The sequence below is a fragment of the Haemaphysalis longicornis genome, unplaced genomic scaffold, assembly GCF_048455015.1.
Source record: "Haemaphysalis longicornis isolate Haplotype H1 unplaced genomic scaffold, Haemaphysalis longicornis Haplotype H1 scaffold_1, whole genome shotgun sequence".
NCBI lineage: Eukaryota > Metazoa > Arthropoda > Arachnida > Ixodida > Ixodidae > Haemaphysalis > Haemaphysalis longicornis.
Genome location: NW_027526203.1, coordinates 437,766,458 through 437,784,175, shown reverse-complemented (window position 1 = coordinate 437,784,175; position 17,718 = coordinate 437,766,458). Strand labels below are relative to the sequence as shown.

The 17,718-nt window shown below is 46.4% G+C and overlaps 1 protein-coding gene and 2 non-coding genes across 4 annotated transcripts; 2 read left to right on the top strand and 1 right to left on the bottom strand.

The window, feature by feature from the left end:
- Positions 1-4,533: 4,533 nt before the first annotated feature.
- On the bottom strand, positions 4,534-10,316 carry LOC144173077 (tubulin beta-4B chain-like). 2 transcript variants are annotated; one of them, XM_077701595.1, is made up of 5 exons: positions 10,157-10,316; positions 7,077-7,185; positions 6,626-6,736; positions 5,773-6,220; positions 4,534-5,422 (listed from the first exon to the last, which is right to left on the bottom strand). In XM_077701595.1, exons 1-5 carry the CDS (start codon positions 10,211-10,213, stop codon positions 5,302-5,304), a joined length of 846 nt encoding a protein of 281 aa, XP_077557721.1. In that variant the 5' UTR covers positions 10,214-10,316; the 3' UTR covers positions 4,534-5,301. The 2 variants fall into 2 exon arrangements, with proteins under 2 accessions (XP_077557721.1, XP_077557728.1); XM_077701602.1 differs by having other exon boundaries at positions 6,991-7,185; positions 10,157-10,189.
- Positions 10,317-13,745: 3,429 nt separating this feature from the next.
- Trnap-agg (transfer RNA proline (anticodon AGG)) lies at positions 13,746-13,817 on the top strand. Its single transcript has one exon. It is a non-coding gene; the product is annotated as a tRNA-Pro (tRNA).
- Positions 13,818-17,646: 3,829 nt separating this feature from the next.
- On the top strand, positions 17,647-17,718 carry Trnap-agg (transfer RNA proline (anticodon AGG)). Its single transcript has one exon. It is a non-coding gene; the product is annotated as a tRNA-Pro (tRNA).

The window sequence follows — 17,718 nt, the reverse complement described above, 5'->3', positions numbered from 1 at the left end:
CCTGAGACCGTGGCATACATTGGTTTATAGCATTATTTAGCCCTTGAAACGCTTTTGGAACGTGATCTGTAAGCACGGTGGCCACGAGATACCTGAGCCAAATATTATTGCGCCACGCCCATCGAATAACTAGGAAAGTTGTTGAAAATGATTTTTGTTTTGCCTCTGTGCGTCTTTAAACGCCAGGGAGTTCATCCTGAGCTTATGTGACATCACACAAGCAATATCACAGCTTTTCTCGGGCTTTTTTTTGTGTTTCGGTAATAAGAAGCTTCGCTAGAGGTTTAAAGAAAACCGCAACAAAAGTACAGCTGAGACTGACAAAGTACAGTCGGTAAAACACTTGTCTGAAACAGCGAGTTCAACTTCAACTAGTTACATCTGAAAACTGCCAAAGCATACTTTTTACAAACACGTTGGAGACAACAGGGGTGGGCTTAGACTTCACAACGCCCCTGTATAGTTTTCTGCAAATCTAGCTCTGGTGAAGCAGGATAAGGCTGAAAGTACGAAAGCTGTGCTATAGGCAAGCGTTTTAACGACTGTACTTGATACGCTGAGCAAAATGAGGATCTCCGTCCCGCGTTAGCAATATCTGTAGCTTTCTCAGTGCCTCCAGGCGCGAACAAAAGAGCAAAAGCGTCACACCACCCAAGCTGCAGGGAAGCTTGAAGATGTGAGGCGTCGTTATTGCTTTGCTGCCGTGAATTTAGCGATGCATACGTTGCTTTCTTTTTTTTTGTTGTTTTTTAGCTGCGTACGATTCACGATCAAATTCAACACTACCGATCTCGATTGAAGTGTGACTGGACATTGCTAGACTCAGAAACTTGAGGACGAAGTACAGGGAATGGAAATGAGAATCAGCTGGTGAAGGCCGGTTCTCAAAGCGAGCCACTACCACTCAGGAGTGCGTTTTCCATTTCGAGAGTCTAGTGCTCCCGCCTTAACCACGCTTTGGATGACCGGTGCATGGCATCCAAGCTGGGCAGCCCGGTCTTGAGGGTTCTCCTCAGGCCGGATACAATCACTCCGCGGATGGCCTCCGCTGTACAGCCCGTCGCTGCAAAGTGGCGGGCAAATCAAGGTATTAACAGTCACGTTAGTTCTTTTAAAGCGTAACTTTCAGCCTCTCATTGATGTCGTCTGTGGTTTGTCTACCCCAAAACGGACTGCAAGGAAAGTCAACTTTCTCTGACGATGATGATGATCATGACTGAACAAGAAACACAAAACGCTTTCCGTGGTCGCAATCGAACGTGGGTCCCTCGCGTTATGAAGCCGACATCTATCCGATTTCCCGCACCAGGATGGTCGAAGTAGTTTGTATTTGGAGAGGCGTCATGAACGTACAAAATTAGATAGCCACGGAATGCCACTATCGGCATAGAACTAGAGAGCATAATCGCGGTGCCGTAAGCCGTCCCGATAAGACAAAATGGAAAACAGGTGTTCGCTTCTTTGTTGGTTCACAATGCAGCAAACCGTCCCGGTAAGAAACAATGGAAAAAGCTGTTCGCTTCCGGGTTGGTTTGTTTAGTGTTGAACTTGATTTTGGAAAGCTTCGTGTTTCGTCGTCTCTGTCGTTCCGAGGGGCAACTGATTTTTTTCATTAGTGATGTAATTCCTACTACAATCTGCTGGTGACGATTGGAGGCGTCAAACTCCGAACTTATTGAGTTATAGGTGTGTTTGCATTTGATTACTGATGCTACGCTACCCTGACGAATCAGCCCAATGACATCTGCTAACACCGATAATATACTTATCTGTCTAATTACGCGATAGTTCGGGAAATACGTGCGCTGCTGTCTTAGTAACGACTCATATCACGTGACTTCAGAGCGATTATCCGCGCTTGCGGGCCTTGCATGGCAACATGAATGGCAAGAGATCGCTAATCGGGGAATGATATCGTCGGGCGACACGGAAGTTTTTAGTGGAGTCACTACCTTCATCATCTGACTTTGGGGGTAATGTAAATAACCTCGTGAGCGTTATTGCCTTGTTCAAACGACAATCTCGACCTAAAAATAACGAAGAGCTAACAAGGTGATGTTGAGAGACACACGTGATCTCACGGGTTCCTATGGTGATGCTGCGTGACTCTACCACAGTAAGGGGATATAAAAGCGAGGCTTTCAGCCTATCACTGCTGTCGTCCGTAGTCCACCCAAAACGCACTGAGAGAAAGCCAACTTTCTCTGATGATGATGATGATCATCATCATGGGCGAAGTGAAGAAAAATTAAAACGCTTCCCGTGGTAGGAGTCGAACCTGATTCGCTCGCGTTACCAAACTAACGTCTATCTGATTGCGCCATTTTTTTAATTTATTATATCTGATTGTGCCATTTCGGTACGGTCGAAGCAGTTTGTATTTGAAGAGGGGTGAATGTACGTGCAAAACTAGACCGAAAAAACAGGCGACAGCCAAGGAATCCGCGAGAAAGCTTTGCGTTGAACCATCTTCGTTGTTGGACGAAGGGGTGCATAAATTTTTGTCTCAGAGTTGTGTCCCATCGCAGAAATTAGCATCAGGTTGAAAAAAAAAATAACTTTTTACTGTGGCAATGATGTCTGAAACGAAGAACTCTGTTGCTTCAGGCGCAGGTACCTCCAATAGCCCCGCTATGGGAGGTGCCTGAGCCTTTGTTTACACTCATAAAGAGTAACTTATCAATTACTTATCTTATCTAAATGTAAGTGGCGCGATGATGTTGGCGGTGATAATAAAATAACCATGATGACGCTGCTGGTTGTGCTGCTGCTGCTGAAGATGATTCGTTTGAGTCTGTGGTGGCGTCCCTTGATTTTGCCATTGAAACATAAGTGCTTCTGAGAAACGCTGGCGTGAATCGCCGAGTGTGAAGAGAAGCTTGTTATCCGACCGTGTTGGGTGACGGTTCCGCTCGCAAGTACGTCGCCAGGGGTGTCACACTCGATTCTTACTCGGCGGTAGTACTGAGTCGCTGGTCACAAAAAATGTGCCGCAAGGCACACTGTAAAAACAGAACAAAGCTAAGGAAACAAAATGAAAAAAAAAACGAAACCAAAAATGTTGAGCGATAGGTATTTTCGCAAGAAAATTAACAGTCTGTTACGTGAGTGTCATAGTATTTAACAACGAATCTAACCAACTGGAGTGCTAAAATTTTGAAATCGTTGCTTGTTGTTTGGAATAACATTGCAACTCTGCCTCAGCTATGTTTTCCGAGTGCGCTGACACTCAGATGCTGCGAGTGCACAACAAAATAATGGCTAGAAGATTAAACCACATCGTATTAGTAAAAAGAAAAAGAAAATAAAAAAATTGGTTTTTTTGCTTTGCATTAAAAAGACGATGGGAAAAAGGACGTTTTTAGTGTAGGAATAGTGGGACAGGTTTATCCTTGGAGTTAATTACAAACAAAATAATTTAGAGGGGTAGCTGCGGAGCAGGAATGAAAATGGAGTAGAAGCTCTCTTGCGCGCATTTCATTTCATTTCGTTTGCTAAGCCCTTAACGGCCCAAACGCATTTTGATAGGGTAGCCAGGTAACAGCATGTGTTTGCAAAAATAAATTACCCCCCCCCCCTCCTGCCCCAAGAAAAAGGCACAGCAAAGGGAAAGTAAAATTGGAGGAAAATAAAACAGCAGAAAAGTCGAACTGAAAGAATTATTGAATGGCAGGCAAATTTTTACACTAAAAATTAAAAAATAAACCAATTCATAATTAACAGGCTGGTTAAAAAAATGAAGAGCCATTCCACTCTGGGAAGGCAGATGACCAGCTCCGCAGCTGTAGCACATCACAAAGGGTTAGACAAAGGTACAGGTGCCCCAAAAAGTAAACGGAGCACAACTTCGTCAAATAGGAATAATCTATATTTTATGCGGCTGCCAGCATAAATAGAATATGTGCGGCCCGATTTTATTCTAGAATTACTTTCTTGAAAAATCACTTAGAGGTTGCTGGTTAGGCACATGGCAGAGTAATCCCCTCAAAAGCTCCAACCCGGGCTCTGTTTACTTTTTGGGGCACCTCTACATTTAGCTTGCTACTGGCGACCCTCACAAGAACGTAAAAGCCTCTGTAGCCAGCAAGGCTAGCCATAAGACCTCACGTATGGCTAGTCAGCGAACCGGATCGATTTAGAACTCGCACTGCACGCCGCCAAATCGGCTAGGATCGTGTGGGAAGACGCTCTACAAATTACGATTTAAAAAACCTTCCCAAAATCCCCAAAACCGGCTTATGAGAGGGGATACACATTCGCTGGGACCGCAGTGCACTGCCTTTTGCTTGATAAATTCCTTGGTGGGGAGGCAGGCGCAAATTCTTTGGTGGGGAGGCAGTGGGGTAGGGATGGGAATACCATCCCTACCCCACTGCCTCTCCACCAAACTTACGCCCAATATAAGTTTATGTCTTCCCCTTACTACATTAATAGGGCGAATGCTCTCAAAGTCCTACATCCTTTTCAAATGGGCCTTAGACCACACGCCACTGCCCAACAGGCTCTGCACCTTCACAGTGGTGTTTGTGGTGGTAAAACATTTCGTATGAGAGGAGGTTTGCGCTCTAAAGCGGGAGAAGCCCTTAGACCAGGGCTCCTGCAGCGGCTCTTGGTCCTTGGGCTTGGTCCACCCACTGTCGCTTATCCTCGGGGTCCGAGCTGCTGAGCGTGGCCTCCCACTGCTGGAGGGTGGGATAAGAATAATGGGGCCTGATGGTGTCTGCTGGCAAGCCCACGTGGTGTGGTTCAGTTTTAGATATTCTTTGCAGTTGGGGCATGTTGGTGGATACATGGGCACATTGCTACTATAGTATATGCACCGAGGGCAAACAGAATAATAGAAGGCATCGATATCAAGGCGTTTGATACTGTCAGCATAAATCCTGTAGAAGGTGCTAAACAACGTGTGATCACAGGCTGTCCTTCGAATTTAAACACGCCTTTTTTATTCAATCAGATATACAAAATTTTCATAGCAGACGTAACCCATCCCTAAATTGTTATGAGAGGCGCTTGAACAGCTTCTGAATGGCGGTGGAGTTGCCAGTGAAGGTGGCGGACATCTTGAGCACCGAGGTGGAATGTCGCACACAGCCACCTTGACATTGTTCGGGATCCACTCAATGAAGCAAGAGGAGTTCCTCTTCCGGACATTCAGCATTTGTTCATCCACCTCTCGCGTTGACATGCGGCTACGGAAGAGGGCCGCCAACCTCAAGGTCGGCCGCGCCGAGGGCCGCACTATACCATCATGGTCTTTGCGTCGAACATCTGCTGAGACAACTGGGGCCCGAACAGAGCTCAGCACAGCTGCGTGTCCCATTCGAGCGGCGGAGCGAATCCCCACCCGAAGTGCAGGCGAGGAAACGGGACCACGTTCACCCCCAGTTTGCGAAGCTGTCTGTTCATTCGCCCGAGGATCCTGCGGCACGAAAGTGGTACAAAAGTTGCACGAAGTGGCAACTGTTCGAAGCAACGAGTAATGTCACGTGCCACTGTTGCCTCAAACGTAGGAGACTTGGAGAAAAAATGCACAATTCATCTAGGCAATGCGCCGTGTAGTGAACTTGGTTAACCATCGCCAATGCAAGGTAGTACGCGTTGCGTGGTCACTCTGGCGTAATAAGAGGTGGAAGTAGGAACAGAATAAATTTCCGTGCAATTAAAACAGATTGACATGTTGCCTGATTTTTTCAGAGCGAAGCTCCATTAGGCTCAATAGAGAAACGCGAGCACGAGCAGGGCAGTCCAAGGGCCGTAGGAAGAACCTACCTGAGGCAAGTTGGGACACTCGACATGGTGGCTGAGAAGATGTGGTTGATGTCACCGCAGGTGGGCATGGTACCCTTCAGTGCGCGAAAGCAGATGTCGCACAGAAACCCCTTGTCCTTGCAGAATGTCTCGTCTGCGTTCGCGATCAGCTGGTGCACGGACAGGGTGGCGTCGTAGGGCCCCACCACTGGATCGTAGACCTTGGGCGAGGGGAGAACGCTGAAACTGTTCATGATGCCGTCAGGGTACTCCGCGGGGATCCTCAATACGAGCAGGGTGTCCATGCCGGTGCTGGTTGCTCCGCCGAGGGAGCAGTGGGTCAACTGGAAGCCCTGCAGGAAGTCACCCTCCCCGGCATCCGTGCGCGCCACGACAAGCACAGAGTCCACCAGCTCGGCACCCTCGGTGTAATGGCCCTTGGCCAGGTTGTGGCCGGCACCGCTATGACCTGCAATGCAATAAAGCATCACAATAAATACACTCCTAAAGTAATACAACGATTAAAAAGTCCGGAAGGAGCTACTTCCAGCATATATATACTGACACACATACCAGCCATTAAAGCATTTAAAAAGATAGCTTGTAAGGAAAAGTGAAATTCGTATTATCTTTACAAAAATTAGCAGAAATTCCTGGACGAGGGATTGCAACAATAGAAGAGCTGGGTGACGCCGTACAAGGCACAGTAGGGTCACGCGCAATAACTGGGAATCAAGAATCCAGGTGAACAAAGGCGCGCAATACCACCCTCAAGGTAATTGAGCAAGAAATCGCATTGGACATGGACCATATAGCAAAATACTGGTCCCATCTGACAAATAGGGCTAGCAAGTGCAACGAAGGGAGCACGCACCGAAGACGCAGTTGTTGAGACCGAACAAGCGACCAACAGGTCCGCCCCGCACTGCGTTCATGGCTCCAGGCTCCACGTCCACCAGGATGGACCGCAACACGTATCTGCCTCCTGCGACGGGGTCACAGAGGCCCGGTCAACCAACGGCCCACTCACTCGCCCCAGGCAGTACTTCTTAAAAAACAAAATAGGCAGGAAATACAGCCCTGGGCTACGCTGGCAGGCCTGACTGCAGTAAGTAAAGAATTAATAGGGGTAAGATTGGCTGGCAATTTTTGTTAACACGTGAGGACAGTTTGTATCAGTTTACTATGTGAGGAGAAAATTTCCATCTGTTAACTTTAGGGAGCATGAAGCCTACATACCTAAGGAAGGGCCTAGAACATGTGGGCTTAGCATGTGAGCCTACTAGAAGCCAGAGAGGAACAGTGCAGAAGGCTGGAAGCCGTACCGGCGACCTCATTGTAGTGGACGTTAACGCGTTCCAGCTGCAAATCAAAGTCGCCACGGTATTTGTCACTGCCGTCGATGCCATGCTCATCTGAGGTCATCTCCCAGAACTGCACATAGAAGGGGATGGGGGGATCATTGTAAGAACTAAGGCAAAGCGCAATGAAATCTGGCGAACAGGTAGCACATGCATAAGGCAAAGCGCAATAAAATCTGGCGAACAGGTAGCACATGCATACAGTATTGATTAGAAGGCATCACATTGTAGCAAATGACCGCTTTGTAGGTGCCATAAGAGCACCTATGGTGGCCCTTCAGCCACTTGCAACATATGTGATGATTCCTGCAAAGCGGTCTCACGTTTATCAGAAGAGACCATTTATAAGAGATGATTTACACCGACACTAGTAACAAACACAAGCGATGACTAATTGTCCTTACCACACAGCAATGGGAAAATTGTGGGAACCGTTGAGCACCCAAAATCGAACTGATATTCCAGGCGATTCCAGCAAGCAGACCAAATGGTCGACCGTGGAAAAAATGGGCTCTCTATTATGCGATACTTCTTAATGCGAAATTTGAGCTCAGCATGAACTGTACAGTTTTCTAAAGCTCAATTCCACTTGAGTCAAAACCTGAAGTGGAATTTTGAAGTGCATGTCATTATACCCTCCACTAAAACATACTTTTTTGCGGAATCACGAGATAAACTACAATTAACCAGAGTGGAACTAATGCGTCAACCTTGAAAGGTATGTATCAACCGTGTTCAGTGGTTATCAACTATTTATACAGTTTACTTCCCTTAATTTAGGTGGCAGGGCTGAATAAGCCTTTCTGAACAATGTTATTTTGGCAGGAAACGATCGCCAAAACTCCCCGCAACACGCGAATCACTCCAACAAAATTGTCAAGTGAGCGTGTATGCCAGCTTCAGTAACATGATTAAGTGGTTCCTTATTAAGAGTAACGAAGTCGAAACCTTGCGGCCTAGAAACAGGGGTGCAGTAGCGATTGGAGAAAAAATATGACGAGGACATCAAGCATGTGGTTTGCGTACAATAAAAGATTGAATGGTGTATGTTGTTCCCAAAGAAAAAAAAAGCGACTTAGCTAGAAGGCAATGATAAGTTTATTCGAGGAAACTCCACGCGAGGCCCGCCGCGATGGTTCAGTGGTTAAGGCGTTGTGCTGCTGAGCCCGAGGACGTGGGTTCGAATCGCGGCCGTGGCGGCCGTTTTTCTGATGGTGGCGAAAAGCGAAAACGCCCGTGTATTCGATATTTAGGTACACGCTGAAGATCCCCAGGTGGTCAAAATTGATCCGGAGCCCTCCACCACAGCACTCATCATCGTCTGTGTAGCATCGACGCGTTAAACCTCAATTAATCTAGTTAGTTGCACGCGAGTGGCTGGGACAATCGCATGTCTGTATGCTGGCTTCAAAGAAGATACAATGACGTGCGGGCAATCACTGACACAAAACGAAATATGATTTCGTGGAAACCCCCACGCAAACAAGTAAACAAGCAATCGTGAAAACCAATAGTACTATAATGGGGCGTGAACTCATGTTAGCACATGTGTGAGGTCGGAGCACTTGCTTAACGCGAGAGCATTACTTGGCTCTTGATCGAAAACCCTGCCGTCACGTAATTTCCGAGCCCAGCGTAGAAGAACGGCCCACAAATTCTTCCCATTGGCCACGATGAATATTCCTGTCATATAAACCAACCACGAAAAAAGGAGCGTGCGCTGCCGAGCAACACCTGGGCATGCGCGGAACTACGTGGAGAAGCGAGCAGGGCCACGACGGCCACTGCTCCAGTTCACTACCGACAAAGTACGAAACCGTCGCAATGCAGTGAAGAGCGCGAAGCCACCTTCTGGACCAAGACATTTGTCCACCCTTCCGCTCGATAGGGCAAATCAATGGACGCCGTTGTCTGGGTACCCTATTAAGCGGATGTCGCGGCGCGCCTTTTGCCATGCGCAAGCATTATTTGCAAAACACCCCAACGCGACAAACTCATTGCATTTGCACAAAAACATATAACTGGTAAAGCTAAGACACCTAATCGTTTGAATAATGTAAATGTAGATCATTGTAAGAAAAAAACGAAAAAAATCAAATACTATAACCAAACGAAACGTCGCCCTGTTCGGCTATTGACAGCCAAACCTGGAAACCATCGTTAGTGGCAGGACAAAAAATACAGCATAAAAGCACCAAAAATGCGTTAACAAAGTCGAAAAGGTCTACCTAAACAGCGCCCCACGGAATTACTAAAAACAACGTTGAACGAATGAAATCACAAAGGGGCATATAATCCAGCGCGCTCAAGCGATTATCTAAAATAACAATGCATAAAATTAACCAAATGAAGCACTAATTAATGCACTGACTAAATCACAAGGGTGTATTTAATTACCTCCCTTACGCGATGAACGATCAACTAAAGAAAAGCAAGAGTACGGTAGCGCGTTTTTACTTGCAATTTTTACACCGCAAAAAAAAGAAAAAAGCGTTCTGAAGAACCAGCACTCAATTAGCGCGCGACAATAGGGCCTTGGGGAACTGGCAGTGAGAGTGAAATTAAGACGAAAATCAAGTTGTGCAAAGAAGGCGTGACAAAGGATGATGAGAACACGGGCGAGTCACGACACTATTTCACGAACGTTGCCTTGCAAGCGCCAATGCATACTCCTTACGGTGAAAAGGCGGTGTACATAGGTGAAATTATCGGGAGCGAACAGTAATTTGCGCCCATACGCTCTTGCCAAGGCTGGAAGACGACCTTGACTTGCAGGTCATTGCGCAAGCATTAGTAAAGGGTATGGCTTAGAGCCGTCTTTCCGGGGCTTGTGGGCATACAACAAATGCCTACTCGTAGGCTATCGCGAAGCAAGTACACGCTCAGCACAAGGCTTAAGGCGCTAGCAAGGAAAGCGCGTGCTTGTAGAAGGGACGTGGTCAGAAGGGCGAATTTGCAATCAGTTAGGCGTAACAGAACCCCCTTCGCACAGAATCAAAGAGCGGCCTGAGATTGGACATTAAAAAATGAGTAGTCTCTCTTACCTTTGCGCCGATCTGATTGCCGCGGTGCCCGGCCTTGACGTCCACCGTCTTCCGCATCTTAGAACTTCGCCGGCCTTGGAACACAGAGAAGCTGCCGAGCACTGCCAGAATCGGAGAGCGCCTTGACGAACGGCCTGGAGGAATAAAGTGACCGGAGTGGGACACGAGCGTGGACCACATATCAGTGCTCGCGCGCCACGCCGAGCGCTCTGATTGGCGAGTTTTATGCGAACGTATACAGGTGGCTCATGCGTGGAAGGGCGCCTGTGGCGTGTCCCCATTCGCTGCGAACGCAGGCTTGCCCCGCCTGTCGTTCCTAATGACAGCGACGCGCGTCATGCGGCGCCAAAGTCAACCTTGCGACATCATCATCAACATCATCATCATAGTCGTCGTCATCATCATCGTCATCATATTTCCACTACAAGATGATGCCATAGAACGAAGTACAATCGAAGCACAATCAGTGATTTAGCCCTGATCAACCCCCCTTATGGGTTAGAGCGAAAAATATCCAGATCATCATCATCATCAATATCTTCATCAACAATAACAACAGCAACTCTAACCGGTCCAGCCGTTGCACTTCCCGAGCTTTCTTTTTTTGCAGAGAATTTGCTTTTGTTGTACCTCCATTAATTTAAAGGCCAACTCCACTCACAATTTCAACCTCTTGAAATGGTTATTTCCGTGTAGTCTGCCTAAAAAGTCTGCAAGATACAAAATATGACAGCTGAAATACGCGTATGGGCGGCGCAAACGGCCATCAAAAATCGGAGATTTAAAACCGAAATTGAGAAGAGCGCGGCCATTACGGTCACGCTGATGTGACGTTCCAGCCGCCCCAGCCGACGAGCGAGCGGCCGCACGCAGCCGGACGGCCAGAATAAGCATGTGCGCTAGTGCGCTACGCTTCACCCTCGCCGCAGTCCTTCGAGAAGCGCGCCGAGCGGAGCTCGACTAAGGTCTTAAGCTCGACAGGTTCTCCTCCCCCTGGCCACCCATCGAGCGGCCGCGCCCTGGCTGGCCGTAGGAAAAAGCGCAAGGCCGGCCGCAATGTCAGTTCAGCGTCATGGCTGCTTGCGCGATCCGCCGGCAGGTGCAACGTCGCCTGCGACGAAGCTATAAAAGACGATAGTCTTTCTTGGTCTACTTAAACCCAGAAATTTTGGTCTGTCTGTATGTCTGTATGTCTGTCTGTCTGTCTGTCCGTCTGTCTGTCTGTCTGTCTGTGACTCGATTCAGCCACCCGGCCAAAGCAAAACAATGCCTGCGCAATAGTCTTATATAGTCACAGCTAAATCTACCCGTCTATGTCCGGTGTAATGTTCATACTTGTCAACATTGTTGAAGAAGAACAAGACATTACGCAAATATGAGACAACAAATCAATACAGAAGTGATATTTGCAGTGTTCCTTTATAAAAAAATCAAACAACCGGCAACAGTTACGCAAGGTTCCACTAGATAGGTTAGGTTCCACGTTCTGCTTGCAACGCACGTGGAGTAGGGAAACGCGGTTCTATAAACGTTGAAGTAGGGCGCCTCGATTAATGCGCGTCTTCGCCGTACGGCAGCGTTCGCATCGAGACACCCGGTTTGGAGCAGTGGAACGCGGGAAATTTAAAATGATTTAAGCAAACCTTTGGCGTCTTTACATTGGGAGGAGCGCGACGCAAGAGGAACAATATGAGAGGTGAGCGGTAAAGCGAAGGGACGCATTTACTTCGCAAAAGCCGATAAAGACTATCGTCTTTTGACGGCATTTGCAACGAAAGGAGCAGATACGCGGCCAATTTTTTCATACGTTTCTGACCAATTAACAACGCATTTTCACGAGGCTACCAGCCACGTCCCAGTTGGTTTGGTGGTACGTGCTGTACGTTCGAAGTAAATTAGGCCGAGGTAAAATTTGAGTGCTGTTGGCCTTTAAGAGTCTTCCCCTACTTCTTTCCCACGCATGTCAGTGCGTCGCTCCCTTCAGGCGTAGAAGTTATTTGCGATTAGCATTGAGCGAACGTGTTCCTTCGGCGTCAGTGGCGGTTACAAAGGCAATTTCACTGGTGTAACAGCTGAGCATCCCACATACACGGTTTTTGGCATAACATTTTATTGTAACGTTATGGTTCCAAGTTGCCACACGTAGTACAAAGTGCGCCGTCTGAACTGCGGCGGATCGTATCGGCAAGATCAGCCGGAGAAGCAACGGTGTGACATTTTAAAGACGATAGTCTTTCTTGGGCTACTTAAACCCAGAAATTTTGGTCTGTCTGTATGTCTGTCTGTCTGTCTGTCCGTCTGTCTGTCTATGACTCGGTTCAGCCACCCGGCCAAAGCAAAACAATGCCTGCGAAATAGTCTTATATAGTCACAGCTAAATCTACCCGTCTCGGTCCGGTGTAATGTTCATACTTGTCAACATTGTTGAAGAAGAGCAAGACATTACGCAAATATGAGACAACAAATCAATACAGAAGTGATATTTGCAGTGTTCCTTTATAAAAAATCAAACAGGCTTGACTTTTGCGAAATTAAATACTTCATCAACTGCAGAAAAAGAATTCACTCCGCCGTCGCCTGCTGTCGCCCGCGCCACTATAGCTTCTGGCGCCATTTTAAGAAATCAACCGGCAACAGTTACGCAAGGTTCCACTAGATAGTTTCCACATTCTGCTTGCAACGCACGTGGAGTTGGGAAACGCGGTTCTATAAACGTTGAAGTAGGGCGCCTCGATTAACGCGCGTCTTCGCCGTACGGCAGCGTTCGCATCGAGACACCCGGTTTGGAGCAGTGGAACGCGGGAAATTTAAAATGATTTAAGCGAACATTTGGCTTCTTTACCTTGGGAGGAGCGCGACGCAAGAGGAACAACATGAGAGGTGAGCGGTAAAGCGAAGGGACGCGTTTACTTCACAAAATCCGATAAAGACTATCGTATTTTGACGTCATTTGCAACGAAAGGAGCAGATACGCGACCAATTTTTTTTCGACTTGTGATAAGTGGGAATTCCAAGGGTTTATCGGGTATTCAGTAGGCTCGCTTTCGACTGTTACAACAATACCCGCCGCGGTGGCTCAGTGGCTAAGGCGTTGCGCTGCTGAGCACGAGGTCGCGGGTTCGATTCCCGGCCGCGGCGGCCGCTTTTCTGATGGAGGCGAAAAGCAAAAACGCCCGTGTGTACGAGATTTCGGCGCACGTTAAGGATCCCCAGGTGGTCAAAATTAATCCGGAGCCCTCCACTACGGCGCGCCTCATCGCCTGCGTTGCGTCGGCGCGTTAAACCCTACAATCAATTAATCAACTGTTACAACAACAACAAAAAAGCTTTTGAGTATGATAATCGGGATGGACATGTTACACTCCCGTTGCATTCCTCTGGTGCGGCGCCACATTAGAGATGCAGTTAGCAGACGACGAGGAGACGCGCAGGGCCTCCTGTTTAATGATAAGATCCGGCTAAGTAGCCAAAAACGATGCCTAGGTAGCATATAAAAAAAGCAACACGAGCTGGGTAGGCGAGATTACAGTATTGTCTGAATTATCTGAATTATACATCGTCTTAAAGCGCAAGCCGCGGTAGTCAGCTTGGCTCGTTGGTCTAGGGGTATGATTCTCGCTTAGGGTGCGAGAGGTCCCGGGTTCTAATCCCGGACGAGCCCGCTTTTCTGTTTTCGTTCTCACCTGTGATTTTGCGGATATTATACAAGAAATACCGTGCTCTCGCTTGGGCTATAAGAGGCCAGGATTCCGTTCACAAAAAAGCCCCGTTTTCTTTTCTGTTCGAGTTTCGAGGGTAACCCGCTGCCGTCATGCAGAAGATACGACGTTGCGCTACTACCAAAGATGTCGGGTCTTTGATTCTAGCAGTGAAAGCTGCTTCCTTGACGGAGGATAAAACAGTAACGCTGCCTTCGACAAGGTTTCGGTGCACGTTAGAGAAAAAACGTGGTCCGAAGTAATTTACACTTTTACCACAGAGCAATTTTAATGCATGGAGTACTTTCAAAATTACAGTAAAATGGAAACTTGGAATTCTTGCTTTTGGTGATTATGGGAATTATAGATGCAATGATGCGTTGCGGGAAAAAGCCGGCAGAACTCTCCAGCCTCACTTGTAGGTCGAGGGTGTGGGTCTGCAAACCTTCTCGCGAGGGTGCCAAATTGTAGGCCATTAATGGTGAAGTGGAAAAGAGAAAATTACTGAACACAACAAAAATATATGTGCCTCAACATCTCCAGGTGGTAGATGGTTCCCTGGATCGAGAAAATCGAGTAGCGCATTACGTTAACCGACACTTGCCCATTAACTAAGTGGCTAAGGCGTTGCGCTGCTGAGCCCGAGGTCGCGGGCTCGATTCCCGGCCGCGGCGGCCGCTTTTCTGATGGAGGCGAAAAGCAAAAACGCCCGATTTCGGCGCACGTAAGGATCCCCAGGTGGTCAAAATTAATCCGGAGCCCTCCACTACGGCGCGCCTCATCGCCTTCGTTGCGTCAGCGCACTAAACCCTGCATTCAAATCAATCAATCACTTGCCCATTTACCTGGCATTTATTGCCGTTTCCTCCCGCTGTCCGCGCATGCATGTGACGGTCGTGCTTTCTCAAGTCGTAATGGGACCTTCATTGTCCCTTGTTCATTATTAGCGCTAGTAATTATGTCAAAATAACTCTGCCTCTTCCCTTCTCTCGGGATGTAAGCTTTAGGGCTAGTTATATGTTTATTGAAGCCAATAATTGCCTGCAGAAATTTTCGCTTCCCATTTAACCCGGTACCGCCTACTTTATCTCTCTCTTTTTTTCTTTTTTTGCAAGCGATTGTGCCTTTCAAGTCTGCGAAGTAAGCTGTTCTTCAAACATCGACAATGAGTTCCTGTATTGATCGCGCTTACTAAGGCAGTGCCATAGGATGGTTTTTACATTCCCTTATTTAGTGAACATTAAAAGAACATTCCAAGCAGCTTATGTTCTGAAGTGCTCAATAACACGTTTGCCCATTCATTCTCGTCGCCCATAAACACCGACATTCGTCCCGCGCTGGAGCCTAGAAATCATTTTCAAATGGATCCAATAGTTTTTTCCTATGCTGGCCTTAAAGCAATAATTGATAATTTAAAACTAACTTCGTCTTGCGGAATTGACGGAATTAACAACAAGTTTTTGAAAAATACGAGTGCAAATTGTTCCATAATTTTACAATGCTTATTTTCTCAATCCTATAATTCTGGTACTTTTCCCAAAGACTGGAAAACTGGAAAAATAGTACCTCTTTACAAATCCGGTGATGCTAATAACCCATCAAATTACAGACCGATCACTTTAACCTCTGTTCCAAGCAAAATAATGGAACACGTCATTTTTTCACATCTGGTAAAATTTTTGGAAGAAAATTGTTTCTTTTCCTTAAATCAGCACGGATTCCGAAAAGGTTTCTCCTGTGAGACACAGCTCCTAAAACTTACTAATGACTTACATGTTTGCCTCGACTCTGGTTATTCGGTTGATTGTATATTTCTCGATTTTGCCAAGGCTTTCGATAAAGTTAACCACTCACTCCTCCTGTACAAAATGAGCGCGCTAAATATTGACCCCACACTCCTTAATTGGGTACGCCACTTTCTCACATCACGCGTCCAATTCGTTACGGCAAATGACATTGACTCACCTCTAATTCCAGTTGATTCTGGCGTTCCCCAAGGGCCTGTCTTGGGTCCGTTATTGTTTTTAATTTACGTTAATGACCTGCCTCACAACATATCCTCTCAAATATGCCTCTTTGCTGACGACTGCGTGATCTACCGTAAAGTTTCAAATGATACCGACACCTTATCCATCCAAGCAGACCTCAACAACATTTCCCAGTGGTGTCACGTATGGAAAATGGACCTCAATACTAACAAGTGTAAATCGATGCGTGTTTCCCGTACTAACTTGGAGTGCGCAAAGTATTACCTCAACAACAATTGCCTAGAATCAGTCAAATCTTACCGTTACCTGGGCGTCCACATTACTAACACCCTTTCATGGAAACCACATGTAGAATACATAACGGCCAAGGCTAATCGCACTTTAGGATACCTCAAAAGAAATTTTTACTTAGCTCCGTTATCATTAAAATTACTGCTGTTCACCACGTACGTTCGTCCACAGTTAGAGTATGCATCTTCAATATGGGATCCAGGCCATGCTACACTAACACACGCAGTCGAAGCCATACAAAACCGTTCAGCTCGTTTCATCTTGGCTAAATATCATCGTACAGCTAGCGTAACTGTCATGAAGGCGACTTTACATCTTCCATTACTTGCTACCCGCCGGAAGCAGTCTCGAATTCTCCTCTTCCACAAAATATTCTATCAAAATCCTTCTTTGCGTTCACTTTGGATTGAACCTGCACGATTCATATCATCTCGACGCGATCATTTACAAAAGGTCAACGTGCCTCGCTGCAACACGTCAGCATACCAACAGTCCTTCTTTCCCAGAACCAGCAATGAGTGGAATTGTCTACCAGCCGCCCTAACAAGCATAGCCGACGCCATACTATTCAAAAATGCATTGTTAAACCTGGTTTAGTTGCTTCATGTATCATGCACTTCTATGTTTCTTATTTATTTTCTCTCTTGCTGTCGATATTTTTAAATGTTGCATCTGCTTCCTTGTATACTTTTGTGTATATTTATTGTATTCTTGCCCCTCCCCTCTGCAATGTACTTCAATGTACCCTGAGGGTATTATCAATAAATAAATAAAAAAAGAATGAAATCATGGTCCCGTGGATGTCATCATCATCATCAATTGTTTCCCAAATCGTTTCCCCCTTCTTAAATCGCTGTACTGTGATTGTATATAGTTATGAATTAATAATGTTTCACAATATACCAATCACTGTACCCAGAACGTGTTTGTTTTTCTGTTTTTATCCATCACTCCTTTCCTAAATGCATGTGGCCGCAGACGGGTCATAAATATAACAAAATCGAAACAGAAGAGGAGCGATATTTTGATTTATACAGGTTTTTTCCACTTAGGCGGAATTACGACTAAAGTCACGAATCATAGCAGCAACCACGGCACACATAAGAACACAATGACGTTTTGGCCTTACAAATGTATGAATCAGAAAACGATGATTATTGTAAAACTAGACACTTCATTTTCCTGTCTTGCGGTACATTCGCGGTTTTAGGCATTATAACGCATGATTAGGGACTAAAAGATGGCGTATTTTTGACGTTGTGTGAACTGGTTCGTAAAAAAACGCTCTGGATAGGCTGTTTCAAACATTAAGGTTTCTTTAACGAGGTATTTGATAAAGATTTAGTGGTAGTATTTCAGGAAGCTTAGAATGAACGGAAAGAGTTTACTGACCCCTTGAATTTGCTAGCATATAAAAAAAGCAACGCCAGCTGGGTAGGCGAGGTTACAGCAGTGTCTGAATTATCCAAAATATTATACTTCATCTTAAAGCGCAAGTCTACGCGGTTAACCCGGCTCGTTGGTCTAGGGGTATGATTCTCGCTTAGGGTGCGAGAGGTCCCGGGTTCAAATCCCGGACGAGCCC